At 32.0% G+C, this 15,755-nt stretch overlaps 1 protein-coding gene across 1 annotated transcript in view; it reads left to right on the top strand.

Annotated features, from left to right (window-relative positions):
* The window catches only part of larp (La related protein), a 20,763-nt gene extending 5,231 nt beyond the window's left edge, over positions 1-15,532 (top strand). Inside the window, exons 2-17 of the mRNA XM_018540719.1 lie at positions 7,012-7,085; positions 7,607-7,660; positions 8,105-8,273; positions 8,449-8,550; positions 8,714-8,886; positions 9,093-9,211; positions 9,291-9,489; positions 9,785-10,357; positions 10,445-10,632; positions 12,473-12,695; positions 12,772-12,942; positions 13,017-13,252; positions 13,658-13,809; positions 14,006-14,260; positions 14,803-14,936; positions 15,043-15,532. Of these exons, the coding sequence (XP_018396221.1) occupies positions 7,012-7,085; positions 7,607-7,660; positions 8,105-8,273; positions 8,449-8,550; positions 8,714-8,886; positions 9,093-9,211; positions 9,291-9,489; positions 9,785-10,357; positions 10,445-10,632; positions 12,473-12,695; positions 12,772-12,942; positions 13,017-13,252; positions 13,658-13,809; positions 14,006-14,260; positions 14,803-14,936; positions 15,043-15,447 (3,227 nt within the window). The 3' untranslated portion in view covers positions 15,448-15,532. The remainder of the gene's footprint in view (positions 1-7,011; positions 7,086-7,606; positions 7,661-8,104; positions 8,274-8,448; positions 8,551-8,713; positions 8,887-9,092; positions 9,212-9,290; positions 9,490-9,784; positions 10,358-10,444; positions 10,633-12,472; positions 12,696-12,771; positions 12,943-13,016; positions 13,253-13,657; positions 13,810-14,005; positions 14,261-14,802; positions 14,937-15,042) is intronic.
* Positions 15,533-15,755: the final 223 nt, after the last annotated feature.

Genomic DNA, 15,755 nt, shown 5'->3' with positions numbered 1-15,755 from the left:
CCAAATCTATCTTTATCTCATAAAGCAGTGATGAATCTTTTTTAAGAAGGGTTATTTTCAGGAATAGGAAAAATCTTTGTGGGCCGCATAATGATAGTGCTTATTTTGTGTTTGTTTGCATAAAATTATGTATCACTGTCTTAAGGAATATTTATTCTTGTTAAAAAAAATTAATTTGTTCTTTATACAAAAGATAATGCATGTATATATAAGTATATATATTTTTTTATAAGGAAAAAATATATGTATATATTTCAAGGCTAAGTTTATTCTTGATTTAAGATACTTTTTTATTTTAATCATTGCAGAAGAATTAAATAACAATCTTTTCCTGTGAAACAATGAGAAAACAATCAGTACTTAAAAAAGTATTCTTTAACTGTTATGAGAAATTTTACAGAATGTTTTTTGATATTTTCAAAGTCTCCCCCCCCCCTCCATAAAATTTTATAATTTTCTCAATATGCAATGTACTGCGTACGTATAACGAATGAGGTAACGGGTGTCTCTTTATTTCGTACAAGAAGTCCGAGAAAATTTAAACATCTCGTGAATGCGCGACAGGGCGTCTCGTTTCAGTGAAACTGCTCTCTCAGCATCTACCGAAAATATAATACCGTGGCATTTTCAGTTCGAGACGTTCGTGTTGGGCACGCATTTCCGGCGCGCGGCGTGAAACTCGCCGAATCTGCGGGACCGTAATTGATCTACTTGTTCTGAGCATACGGGACGAGAACGCGGGAGAACGCCACGAGGGCAACGTCATTGACACTTGTTTTACGCTTCGGTGCGAATCATTTCTACAGGATGGAGTCATGAGAGCGTCCGAAATATTATATAACGTTTCTTGCTTGATGGGCTTTCTACAATAAGCCGTTAGTAATAGACCAGAAATCAGGAGCAAGTTGTAAGCGAGTCAGTAGTGTGTCATAAGGCAACAATTAGTTAATAATCAGTGATTTAACGAAAATGACAAAATTCCATTTCTTACATTCTGAAACTTAGATTACGTTATAAGTGATATCATATATTATTTGTCTTGATAATCATCCTTTCTTTGATTGGCTGAAATATTGTGATGTAACGATCTAATGATTGATATAAATTTTCTAACATTTATGATTTATATTTTGACTTACTATATTAGTATGGTTTGAATAATGACTCGGTTTATTGTGGAAAGCCTTATAATAATAGTCCAATATGCTGCTCGAATATTCTCACTCTTGGAAAGAACTTCTCGTTAAATGATGCAAAGAGAATTTAAATACAATTTATCTTGTTAAGTTATAATGTACAAATTACATTGTAAGATTTTTACTCTCCCCTCCCCCTCTCACGCCCTTATTGAACATTTACTTGTCATTCTTTTCACGGAGACCTTCAATTAACGTTACATTTCTAGAAACTTTTGGCTACATTCTATAATCAGGCATTTTATTTTCTCGATATGTGAAGGAGAGAAAAGAGAGAGGTAACACGCTATATAAATAATTTCTGCCAACGACACGCTCGATCGAATTTCGCGGAAAATAGGACGCAAAATAATCTGCAATTCAAGTACATTTTTAGAATTAATGTACTTTCGATTTTTATTCCTGTCCAACAGCAGCCTTGAATCCACTCATTATTAATCCGCAGTTAACATCGGCTTCCGATCTCGTGCGCCTAATGTGAAAAAATGCACAAAACGTTAATGAAAAGCGATATCCGGTAATCAAAGACGCGTTCAGCTTTGAATGCACCGCGAGAATGTTGGGCCTTGGTCTTGTCGCAACGGATCGACGCATTCGATCCACATTAAAATATATGTCGCAGAAAGTGAGAGTCGCGAGAATGGAAAAACCTGTTTCGGGAGACGGTTGGACTTGTCCAACGCGATAGACCGGCAAATATCTTTCGATCGAGTGCGCCGAGCACCACGAGGCATTTCGAATTGCTGTAGAACAGTGCCTCCCAATTTAACTTAGTCGTCAAGGCCTCTGTCTTGTAAAAATTCCGTGATCGAGTATAATTCCGTTGGTAGAATTAAACCAAAAAATTTATAAGTGAATGCTTTTGAGGTTTCCATTTAATTTCTGCACAGAAGTTATGCGTTTCGCGAGTTATCTCTGTATCTACATCCATTATTATACGTAAAGTATAACCAAACATTTTTCGTACATGTGAATATTGCAGTTCACTTCATCAAGTTATACTGTCGAAGTATTACGTACAATATAAACTTAGTTTCCGCGGTTCTTTTGCTTAAAAAAAAAAAAAAAAAAAAAAACTCATTTATCTCGATATAAAAAGCAAAAAATACGTCAATCAAAGTATTTGCCCTAGCTAGCTGTATACATTTTCCCCATCTTTCGGGCAATAAGTGAATTCCGCGACGATAGAACGATTGATCTCTTTTGAAGCAATTCATTCGTCGGTCCATTTTCGCACATCCTCGTAATTTTTGAAGTATACATCCACCAAACCGTGCTACATCGATTGGAACAAGTAATAGTCTGAAGGAACTAAGTCTGGGGAATACGCTGGGTGCGGGAGAACTTCCCACTCGAGCTGCATCAGGGTTTCCTTGACGGCTTTTGCAACGTGTGGTCGAGCGTTGTCGTGCAAAAGCATAACTTTGCGTCGATTGCTGACTACTGCTGGCCTTTTTCCAACGATACTTCATTCAGACGGTTCAATTGTAATTGATATCGATCTTCCGTGATACTTTCGTTTGGTTTGAGAGTAAACGACGCCTTGCATATCCCACTAAATGCAGAGCATTGCTTTGTGGCCATGGATACTTCGCTTTGGTGTAGATGTTGATATAGTTGGCCGGGATCCACCCATGACCTTTTGCGTTTGGAACTGTCAAAATATATCCACTTTTCATTACCAGTCACAATTCGCTACAAAAAACTTTTTTCTGTCTGGCGAGCAAAGAAATAGAGATGTTTAAGCGATTTGCAATGGCATTTTCGGTTAAATCGTGTGGTACCTATTTTCCTTCCTTTTGAATCTTTCCTATTGCATTTGGAAACAGCCATCAGAGTAACGTTTAATGCTGCAGACAATTGTTGGAGCGTTTGAGCTGAATTTTTGTCCAACAATGTTTGGAATTCGGCGTCTTCAAACGTTTTCGGTCGAGTTTTCGGTTGACCTGTGCATTGTTTATCATTCACATCATAATCATCTGCACTTTTAAATCGCTGAAACCATTCTTACCATGTTCTTTCCAATGGAGCATAATTGCCATAAGCTTCGACAAGCAATTTATGAGCTGCAGTTGCAGTTCTTTTTTCAAAGTAATGAAGCAACACCTGTCAAAAAAACAACTTATCACGTTCCATGTTTAATTAAAAAAAAAAAAAATAGCACTGTTCGCTTAAATGAATCTTTTTTCATTGAATTTTGTTGAAAAATGTCTAACCTCTAAAATGCAGCCAGTTTCAGATGTTAAAATAAATTACACCTACAACTAGCGTCATCTGAATGGACCGAAGAAACTAAGTTTAGCACTTAATATCAGGTTGCTCCTATAAAATGCACTGCAATGTTTACGAAATTGTCATTCTAATACACTTGACACAGAGCTTCTTAATACACGCTGCAGATCGGGATAACAAAGAGGAAAGAGAGAGTGTGTGAGAGAGAGAGAGAGGGGGATATTATTTTTTGTCAGATTTTTATGTCTAAAATATTTTCTTTGTACACTCGGAAATATATAACCTACTACTCCGCGTAAGATCTACGCTGAAAGTAGTAGCAGTCTCGAGAGTATATTCCCAGGCGTCGCGATTAGTTAGTTCTATCGCCTCACCGTCATCGTGATTCTTTCTCTCTTCTTGAGGCCAGCTGGCTCTCAGTGGCTCGTCGACGTTCGAATCGCGACTTCAGCATCGATACTTTGCGCTCCGTCGTGCAATCGTATTGATTGATTGCAAGATATTGCATGTACATTGAGTTCGGACTAGAACATCATTCGTTCGCGAAGACCGCGGCCTTCAACTTTCGTCAAGAAATCAATCATGAGGAATCTAATCGTTTTAACCCATTTGCCCGTTTAATTATTTATTGAGAGAAACGAGACTCGACTAATGTAGACGATGTTCGTAATAATTTGTGCGGCTGCGACGCATCGTTCGTCACATCGAAATGCATATGGAGTTAGTTTCGTTCGCGCGATATACCAATGGTATTCTCATTGCTGATGCAATTAAGAGCGCAATTTAATTAGACCGCAACTTGGGCGGCAACGGAGCGGAACGGGTTGGATTGTTAAATTCAAAAGGTCGCGTACACGTAACGCGATGAAGATAAACGAAAGTGAAGACTGTGCTTTCATAAGTGAGTCGACATCATCACTGCTATCTTCCTCATATGCGTATTATAACTTGTGATGCAAATGTGACAGTGGTGCTTAAAATTTTTATAATATACGTATTTCTCAATCTTTTCAAGAAATGAATGGGCCATAATTTAGTTGTTTGGTTCAAAAAAATGCATTATGTATAATTAATAATTAAAAGTTGCGATCAATCCAAATTGCAAAGAAAAATTGACTTTTTTAAAATCTTGATTAAAATTCAAAAAAGACAATTTACATTTATATTGAATATGTTGATGTGCTGCTCAATAATTAGAAAAAAATGATAGTAAAGACGGATAGTTTTGGCCTACGATTTCGTAATCTCTTGTCCTTTGCGCGATGAACAGTCTGTTTAGATTTATAAAATAAACATTGTACGTGTGAACTCTTATTCGTTCGGCTTATTTTTTCGTACAAACCTCGCTGCGTATAAGACTTGTGTATTCTTATTTCTTGTAGAACATTAATGGCATTCTTATCTCGGTTGTGTTATCAATTCGTTTATGTATGTCCTGACTAAATAATAAAATTTTGTACCCTTACTTTACACGAATATATTTTAGCTCTTATCACTGACCAAGAATTATAAATACGAACGTTATGTATTGTTCTAACTTCCGGTAACATTTTAATAACATTCCGGTAACACTCGGATCACGCTGAATCGTGATAGGATTACGTGAAGTTATTACACCTCGTGACACGTATGACCACATCCTGGCCTAATGTTAACGTAACTTCAAACAGAGACATTAAAATCATGATTCACGCAATTACGCCTTTGGTACAGACTGTAAATGTTTATAACCTTCCTTAAAAAGTGGAAGGCTTATTTTATCTGTATTTTTTATTTCCATTGAAAATAGCCTTTTATAAAAATACGATAAAATAAAAACAAAACACTAAAAAAAAAGCTGGAAGTAATAGATTTGCATAAAAAAATCGTAAATTAAATAGTTTATTATTGAATGTAACTATACTTTTGAATAGTTTGCTTCACTGAAAAAAAGGTTTCATCTTACACTTGTCCTACTAGGGGAGAATGCTCGAATCGCATTTAAGTAAGTCGTTGTTTATTATTTTGAACGCCCACATTGAGGGCAAATTGCCATAATTATCTGACTTCGGTATTTCTTGGCACGGAAGCAATTAACTGTAAATATTAAACGTAAAGATAAGGTCAACTATAAGTAAAAAACAATTGATAAAATACACTGTATTTATCGATAGTTATTTTATCAATTGTTTTTTACTTATAGTTGACCTTATCTTTACCTTATCTTACGTAAAATAGAACTAATTTGATTCAGATAAATATGAAGACGGAAGTTGTTGACGTTGTTTTTTACCACAATTCATTTTAAATCCTCTAAATGACGCAGAATTAACAATGAAAACTTAAAAGTTAATAATATGTATAATTATATGATATGAAAACTCGTAAATATAAAAAACTCGTAAATGTTTTTCTTATACAATTCTTTGAGATAATGAAAAATAATTACGATAAGACAAATTATACGATTACGATAAGAAAATCAACAAGACGAAACATGAAGTATGTTTATATATATATATATATATATATATAGTAAAATTGTAATTATATATATATGTATATATAAAATTACAATTTTACTATATTCAAATATGTTAAAAATGCGTTGCGTAACATTAATATACGATACGAGTCTTCTACTCTTAATAGTGCGTTTTATGGTATTATAACGCTTTGACTTTTCAATTAATATTGTATCAGTTTAATTCTTGCTCCAATCTCAATCTCACCCTCTCAATTACAAGTGCCATATGACTTTCAAGGCTTATCTCTCAATAAATATTTCTTATACAATTAAAAATTGTTCGTTTACAGCGTGATAATAATCGTAAGGTTACAAAGATTTTTTTGCCAAAAAAGAGAATAATTAATATGTTAAATAGTCAGCGACCAAAAAAGATAAATTTGTATGAAAATTTTTCGTTCAGCATCTTGTATCTACTCCATCTCCCACCTTCGACCTGATGTCGAATGTTGCAGATAAAAATATTCGTGAAACACGTTCGTGTGTGCGGTAAAGATAATCGAGGTCACGCGGAATACAAGTTACGAAAAAACCGATAAAGATATAATTATTCGGCTTTCGAGAAAAAAATATTTAACAGGCTATCCTAAATTATATATTAAAATACAAATCCTGCAACACAAGTTGTTCATACAAAATTCTTGACTACTACAGTAGTTCATATTTCGCACAAAAATTATTTTTATCTTTGATATTCTTTTTTACATTACAATAAAAATTCTTTGTTTAGCTTTTGAAAATGTACCATATGTTGCATCAACATATTGGTCAATATGACAGATTATTTTATAAATGTAATATTTTTTTCTGGCAGGCATTAAATTTATAAAATTAATCGATTATATGTATAATATATATACATATATATATATAATATATATATAATTGTAAAATTGAATGATTAATTACATTTATGAAATAACCAAGGTCTAACTAATATGTTTTGATGCAACACGCAATACATTTTATTGCGAATTTGTGATATTAATATAAACCTTTCAAACGTTTCGAGTATTATATTTTTATAATTACATTGTTTTTTTAATATTTACATAAAAGCATTTTTTTTATTTCTAGAAAATGGTGTCGAAAGTAATGCCCAGCCTACAATTGTCAGAGCTCCCAGAGATAGGAGGAAATTCAATCAAAACGTATGTGATGTGTTTTTTATCTTCTCTCTTTATTTAGTGCGCATGTACTTATCTAAAAAGATGAGCAATTTTATAGCATACTCAATTACATAATAAGCACAAAAGATAATTTTTTATTTCTATATATGTAATACACAATTAAGTGCAATTGATACATAACTTTCTTTGTAATGTGTATTAGAATGATAAAATGAACTTTTAAAACTTTAATAAATAATGTAACGAATCAAATCTTTATTTAAATTAAAGGTTTTGTTGAGTTTAATGGTAAAATATGTATATTGTATATAGTTTTATTTTATGAAATATACGAGAGTTTTCAATTATACATCAGGAGATGAATATAAAAAAAGATAATATAAATAACCACCAAATATAAATAATTATTTAAAAGAATTTATTTTCTGAGTTATGATATATTTTAAAAAATACATATGTTTAAAGTATCTAAACTTCCTTTTAACATTGCAAATACTTTCTGTAAAATATTTTCTGTAACACGTGTATTTTTCTTACGACAGGCAAGTGATTTTACGAACATTGGAGACTGGCCTACTTTAGGAACACAAATAGAGGTGGGTATTGTTGAATTTTTCTGTTAAAAATTACTTTTATATCTTTAGTAAGTTATCTAAATTGTTATTGTAAATGAAAATGTATTATATTATTAATAATTATATATATATTATTAGTAATAGTTTGGGTTTCTATATTTATTCCATATATTTGCCATAAATAATTTTTCTTATGTCATTATTACATAATAAACTGTGCAAAATCTAGAGCTTGCAAATGATTTATTCGTACATTTGCGAGTGTAGAAATTTTGCTAGAAAAATATCAAATATTTATTGTCATCCCAGATAAAAGTTTGTATATCTGAGAACTTCATAATTTGTACACATTATTTGTATACGTTCTTTGAACTATCTGTTAATCTCTTTTACGAATTCTATTTTATTATAATACTTTTTATTTTTGTCTGTATACAATAGATAATATTTTATCTTTTAATATAGAGAAAAACAACTGTAACTCCTCTGAAGCAAAATGGTGTGTTTAATGGTGAACCAAGTACCTCTAAGACATGCAACACTGTCGAAAGCAAAGGCAAGGAGAACAAGGAACAGATTCACTATCAAGACGATAGCGATGAGCATATGGATAACAATGAAAAGAAAAGAAAAGGTGAGATAGACAATCTATCTATGCACTTGGAATTCATTACGATAATTGCATATACATAGATAATGTAACAAAGCTCTTTTAATAACTTTGTTTTGAAATGAATTGATTCTACTTGCAATGTAAATGAGAAATGTTGTTTTTAATCTACATTCAAATCTAATTATCATTTGTATAGCGAATAAACAAAAATGGGTCCCGCTTGAGATTGACCTGGCACAAAACCGTGGGACTATGCGATCACCGAGATTTCAAAATCATAAAGAAAGAAATGGTGAAGGTAATTTTATTTGTATATATTTATATTATACATACATATATTGATATTGCATGCGTGCGCGTGCGTTTATGCTTGTGTATGTATTGAAACTTAACTACAATATGTGCATATAGCGATAATAGAAACAAACGAATATAAATGTTAATTGTATTATAATAAACAGCGAACGATGGTGAACACTGGCGCGAAAGGGATTATGATAGATCAACTGGATATAACTCACGAGGACGCGGTGGAAGAAATTACAGAGGTAGAGGACGAGGCGGGCGTGGCCGTGGTGGTTTTAGACACCGATATGATCACGAGTATACAAATTATACAACGGACTGTGCACAAGTAATTTCCTTCTGATATACGCAGTTTAAATTATTTATTATCACGAGTTGCGATACATCGATAATCATGTCATCTAAGTGGAAATCTATCTGACTGTATTTTGATGACTAATAAGTGATAGTAGAACTGAAAATCCTTTGAAGTTTGTACCTATATTTGTAATTTCTACTTCTTCTTTAGACATCATATTTTCTTCTTTTTTACAGATCCATAAATATGAACATACGGATTCTGGATATATGATACCTTATATGGGAACATGCTATTTTAATAATGCAAATTATATAGATACCATCACATTAAAAGAATATATACGAAAACAAATGTAAGTTTAATCTATATTTTTTATATTAATATAATATATGTATATATGTCGTAACTTGGATAACATTTTTTTTGTACAGAGAGTATTACTTTTCTGAAGAAAATCTTGTAAAGGACTTTTTCTTACGTCGTAAAATGAATGTTCAAGGATACTTACCTCTCACTTTGATCGCGTCTTTTCAACGTGTACAAAATTTAACGGTGGATATAGATTTGGTGATAGAAGCAGTCTTGGAATCTGATAGACTGGAGCTGTTAGAATCAGAAGATGGATATAAGGTATTACAAACTTATATTTAATTAATAAAATAGCGCATGTTATTTGACGAAATCGATTATAGCACATATTTAAAAAAAAATCTAGCATGTTACATATGTGTTAGATACAAAACTTGTGCTACAGCAAATAGAAGAGGATTCGCTGACACCATCAGAGCTTATTTTAAGTTCGATGAATGGGGTTTGAATAGTAGGCCTCGTCACATTGTATTTATAATTATTTAAATCATACGTATACGATCTTTACGCACGTATATAATGAGAAATTTTTCTAATATAAATTTTTATTTTTCAGATTAGGACAAGATTCGACCCGCTAAAATGGCCTCTTTTGGACATATCTAGTAATATTGCCTTTTCAAATCGTGTGCAACAGCCTAACCTATCTCAGTCCGAAGTTATTCCTACCTCTGAAACTACATTTTGTCCTACTGCGAAGCCTTTATCTACAATGCCTGCTCCCCCAATTCCTCGTGTGTTTGAATCTTACCATTCCATTTCAACAGTAAGAAGATACAATGAATTAGAGACGGATTCCTCCTTGACAAATGAGATTCTAAATCCCGATGTACCAGAGTTTGTGCCGACCACCGAAATAATCAATGGATTTACCGCTAATTTACCGAAACAGCAATCAAACAAAGATAACAGTAATCAAACAAAGACAACAAATAATATTTACTTCGAAAAGATAAAAGAAACAATGGAGATTGCAGAAAGGTATCTTCTCTCTTCTAATAATAATTCTCCTACGAATATAAGAGAAGCCAATGAATTACCGGCCACAGTAGGTATTCCTACTTCGGACAGCTTATCAGAACGAATGAACGGAGAATCGGACTCGTCAAACGACAATGCTTGGAAAGAGGTAACTATCGTTTTATTTTTCATTGTATCAAACTACAGAAATTTGTAAAGGCGAAAATATTATGGAATTTACGGAAATAAATTATAGGTGAGAAGAAGAGTCAAGCATCTACACAAGGATAAAACAGAAGAGAGACATTCACATAAGGACAGAACAGAAGAGAAAGAGAAATCTGAAATCGTAAAAAATGCAATACGAGAAGAATTGGATTTTCAATTTGACGAGGAATTGGATTCACCGCCACCGACTGGTCGACATAATGCCTTTTCGGAATGGTTAGTTGATACTAGAATTTTAACCTTATATATGAACCATAACGATCATTTAAGTCAGCATCATATATAATAATATATATATATATATAATTTTTTTTTAATAAATCAGTTAAAAAATTAGAAAATTTTTTTTTGTTTTATATCTTTGCATTCTAAACGTTTTAAACTCAGATATTTTGTTTCTTTTATGTAACAAAATTCAAAGAAAAACAAAAATTTTTTATGTATTAAAAAAAACATAATTTTGTAATACGTTAAAAAAATAAATAAATAACTATCTAGGTAGATAAATTACACTAGATTCACACTCTTGTGGAATGATTTTTTTTTTACGAAATAGTTTAGAGATTCTTACCATCGAAAACACCCTAATTATTTTGAGGAGTAAAAATTGTCAATTTTTAACACAAAAATAAAATTGTTTTGAAAAAAAAATTCAGTGTCGGAAAATTATTTATTTTATATTACAAAAATATGAATTAATTATTCACAAAGAAATTTTATAATATCGTTTTAAAAATGTTTTAAGGAAAAAGATTCAAAGAAATCATATTCATTGGCATTTTGTATGTCATTTATGTATGTCGCTCAGGATATCCTCAAAGTTTGTTTTACTTTCCGAAGCTTTATTATAAAAATATTTTATTCGATCTTCCAATCGTTTGCAAACAGTTTCGGATTCTTCATGAGATACTCAACAGGCCTCATACAATGCAGTTGTAATCCATACATTTTGCGCTCTGATAACTCATATTCATTACTGCGAATCCAAAATAAATTGTTTGAAAAAGGCTCAATCTGATAGCCGAAACTTGTAACATGTAACAGTATACATATATCTATTAATTACAATATATTTTCTTTTGTCTTTAATCTGAATTGTTTTTATAACGTTATGTTATCAAAAAGAATTGACTCTTACATGTCTCTTTTTATTGTTTACATTTTTGATCGTAAAAGTTGTTTAATCTCGCCGGATCTCGACATGAGGTGCGTTCCACTTGACGCTCGCAACGCTCATGAGATCATTTCATCCTTGTTGTTTATTAAATGTTAAACAAGAACAAATAACGCTCGCAAGCGTTGTGAGCGCCAAGTAAAACGCACCTATAGTCACGTGTTTTTTGCTAATGCGATGTGAACTGTGTGTCTTTCATAGAGAACGCTTGCGATCTTACCTAGGATAGGGTAATCGCAGTAAACTGACGAAAACCATTACAGTCGTTCGTATATTCTCACTATATTACCTGCTTTCTATAGGTTATATATGAGGAATTCTTCAATCCTCTTCCCAATCTATTGTAATGCTACGGCAAAAATGGGCACTTCTACGAATAAAGAATAATGAATAAAGAAGTCTTATTCATAAATAAAACATAATTTTTTATTCGAATAAAATTTATGTTCGTGTATATGGGAATAATGTATTCGAATAAATGACATTCGAATAAAATTTATTTGAATAAAAAATTATTTTTTATTTGTGAATAAATTTCTCTGCAATACTGATTAAGTTGGACTTATAACTGATCATGAGTGGATATTATTTGGAATGGGGATCTTTATTTTTATACAGTGGCTCGTGAAAGACTCGTGATGGGCTCGTGTTCTAAGAACAATATAATACAAAATAGAAGAATGTGAATAACAAATAATGCCAATAACGAATAATACAGGAGTCTTTATAATTTATACAATTTGAAAGTTTATAAAAATGTAAAGCCTAAATCTGAATTGTTTTTTTATCATAGCATAGAGAGAACGAGATTAAAAAATTATTTAATCTTTTAACATGTAGATCATTATTAATATTTTATATCTCTTGATATAATTATTACAGGTCCGAAGATGACGACGATAACGAATTTTCGGATAGAGATATTGATAAAATATTAATATTTACTCAAATTAGTCCTGCATCATCTAGAATCCCAAAGCATGAGGGTCATGATAGAACAGGAGATTGGATTACAAGAGTAAAAATGACTCAAGAATTAGAACAGCTTATCAACGACGGATTATATTATTACGAAGAAGAATTATGGAGACAAAGTTTTCAAAGAGTAAAATCAGAACTTAACTATTTCTCTCGAATTTCGAAATAAATGATGAATACTAATAAATTATATTAATATGCAGCATGGCTCTTCTTCGTCCGTTGGAAGTTACAAAACTGTTAATATGGTTAGTCAGGAAGATTTTGAAAAAATGGCGCCAAAAGCTCCAAGAAAAGCAAATCCAGAAGTTCCACCACCACCACCACCTCTTTCTATGGAAGATTTAGAAGTTTCGCAGTCAGCTTCATTACAGGTAATTTAAACTTTGTGAAATAAATGAGTTATCCTAGGAAAATATTATGTATGTTATATACATTTATTGTACAGCTTCCAAGCACAAGTCTAGATAAGAAAGATCATAGACAGGAAAAGAATCGTTGGAGTGATAAAGTCTGTCTTGGAGAAGGACGAAGAAATACTGCGCTTCGTTTCTTTGCCGTTGTGAAAGATGGACCGTCTGTTGATCCGAGAACACCGCGAAAAAGGAAAACTCGTCACAGCAATAATCCTCCAGTGGAACATCATATTGGCTGGATTATGGATGTTCGAACGTATTCCGCAGGGTATGTAATATTTGCAATGCAGATCACAATTTCTCAAGATAAGAAATACTTCATTGCTAATGTGTAGAAATATCAAAAAGTGTAAATATTAAAGTTTATATAAGGAGAAATTACTAGTTTTTTTTATGAAATACATATAGCTTGTTAAGTATCTGGCATTGTAATCTTATACTTGTGTTGGTTTTTCGATTAATTTTAATGAATTTGTGTTAATTATTACTAATGATATTCTGCTTTTGTATAAATGTAAAGTATAACATGATGAATCATCTATTTATGTCTTCTTTTCCCGACTGAAGAACCTTGTAGAATAGTTTTGATCTGAATGATAACGGAAAAATGAAAACTTAACTTCACTTTACATATATATTCTAAATTTGTTCTCTCTCTATTTTACTGTTTCAGGAGTAGTGCAGGCACAAGTCCTAATGAAGGTCATCTTGCTAGTAGTTACGGAAGTGCTTCCAATATCTGCGAGCATCCGAGTCATGCTTTGTTGAAGGATAATGGATTTACTCAACAAGCATATCACAAATATCATTCGCGTTGCTTAAAAGGTATCAATATAGATATTATATTTTCTTAAGATATTAATTTGATCGGAGATTATAAAATGATGAATTTATTTGTCTTCTTTTCCCGACTGAAAAAAATGTGCAGAAATATGTTTATCTGATTATTATATATAATTAAACAATTGTATGCTTATATTAAATTAATATTTTTATTTATATATCATTCGTATCTTTTCAGAACGCAAACGATTAGGCATTGGATTGTCGCAAGAGATGAACACACTTTTCCGTTTTTGGTCGTTTTTCTTGCGAGAAAACTTCAATCGTACCATGTACGAAGAATTCAGAACTATAGCCAAAGAAGATGCCTGCGAAGGATACCGATACGGATTAGAGTGCCTTTTCAGATTTTACAGTTACGGCTTAGAAAAGAAGTTTAGACATACTTTGTATACAGATTTTGAAATGGAAACGATACAAGATTACGAAAGCGGTAGGATAAGATTTTATTATACGTATTTGTCACAAAATAAATGAACAGCACAAAATAGGTTGTTTAGCTATGTTATATCGTATGTTAGTTAAACGGTAAATTTGTGCAACAGTAAATTAAGTGTTTTACTAACTATGCCAGAAGGATATTCTTATCCTAGAATTGGGTTTTGATTAGTAATAGCACAACAAACAATTTGACATTAAATTTACATAAGTAAACATACATAAGTCTATTATGCTTACATTTTAGTAAATTATTAGAATTGCATTATATAGGAGCGTGTTGGATTCCCATCTTCAGGTGTTATGACACTCTTCTTTAACGTTCATTAAACAAAGATAGAGTAATATAATACTTGAGTAGCACTTGGGGAATCTGAACATAGCTATGTGTGAAGAATATCAAATAATTTATTGAAACGCAAGCAATCTAATAAGAAAAAATTTGTCATATGCCGCAGACTCTACATTATATTAATATAAGTTATTATATTATATTAATAACATATTAATATTAAATTAAATTATTTAAACCAATAGGACAGCTCTATGGATTGGAAAAATTTTGGGCATTTTTGAAATATTATAAGAACTCTGATCAACTTAATGTAAATCCTCAATTGCAAGAGTACCTATCAAAATTCAAGAGCATCGAAGATTTTAGGGTAGTAGAAGTAAGTATTGCAAACACACAAATTGTAATTTTTCGCGTCACAATTGACTTAAAAATAGAATTTAGAGTTTATTTCTCATTTTATATATTTGTATTATTTTTTACAGCCTCAAATACATGAGATGCTCCAAGCTGCGAGAATACGTAATAGAAGTGTTTCTGAAAGCGCTAGGGAAGATTCACTGACAAGCGAATGCCTACTTTCGGACGACTACAATACACTGCCAAACGCGCAAGAGTCGCATTTATCGCAGTTTCGAAATAGAGCTGGTTCTTTCGGCTCTAAACTGTATCATTTTCGACGACGGAATGACTCTGCATCGTCCAGCAGCCAGCGAGATCTTAGCAAGCAGCAGCCTCGAAATAGGCAGAATTCTGGTTCATCTATGAAACCTTTCGAAGCGAGTAAATCGCAAGTCACTGCCAGAGAACGAACTCAAGCCAGCTCCAAGTCCGAAGCGAGCAAATCCGTCACGATTAAGACGGACAACTCGTTCACCTCCCAAAAATGAAATTGTGCATCGGTAAGAGAAACACGCGAATTTCGAATAAATCTGTGAATTGACAGAAATTATCGAATCGCCCTCAAGATGAAATAGCAGCGATAGTATTTTCGGTAATATACATTATTGAGAATTAATATCATAAAATGAAAAATGAAAAACTATCTCTAATCTTATTTGTGTGATTTTAGAGATTATTATTGGAATATGAAGTAAATTCTTAATAATAGATTTAGAACCGTGATTTAGCGTTTAAGATTGTATTTACCGATATTTAAACCCCTCGGCGTGGTAGCGAAAGATATTTTCACTCGCTT

The sequence above is a fragment of the Cyphomyrmex costatus genome, unplaced genomic scaffold (assembly GCF_001594065.2).
Source record: "Cyphomyrmex costatus isolate MS0001 unplaced genomic scaffold, Ccosl1.0 scaffold264, whole genome shotgun sequence".
In the NCBI taxonomy this organism is placed as follows: Eukaryota; Metazoa; Arthropoda; class Insecta; order Hymenoptera; family Formicidae; genus Cyphomyrmex; species Cyphomyrmex costatus.
The sequence above is the reverse complement of the archived record's forward strand: the minus strand, read 5'-3'. Positions and strand labels throughout refer to the sequence as shown.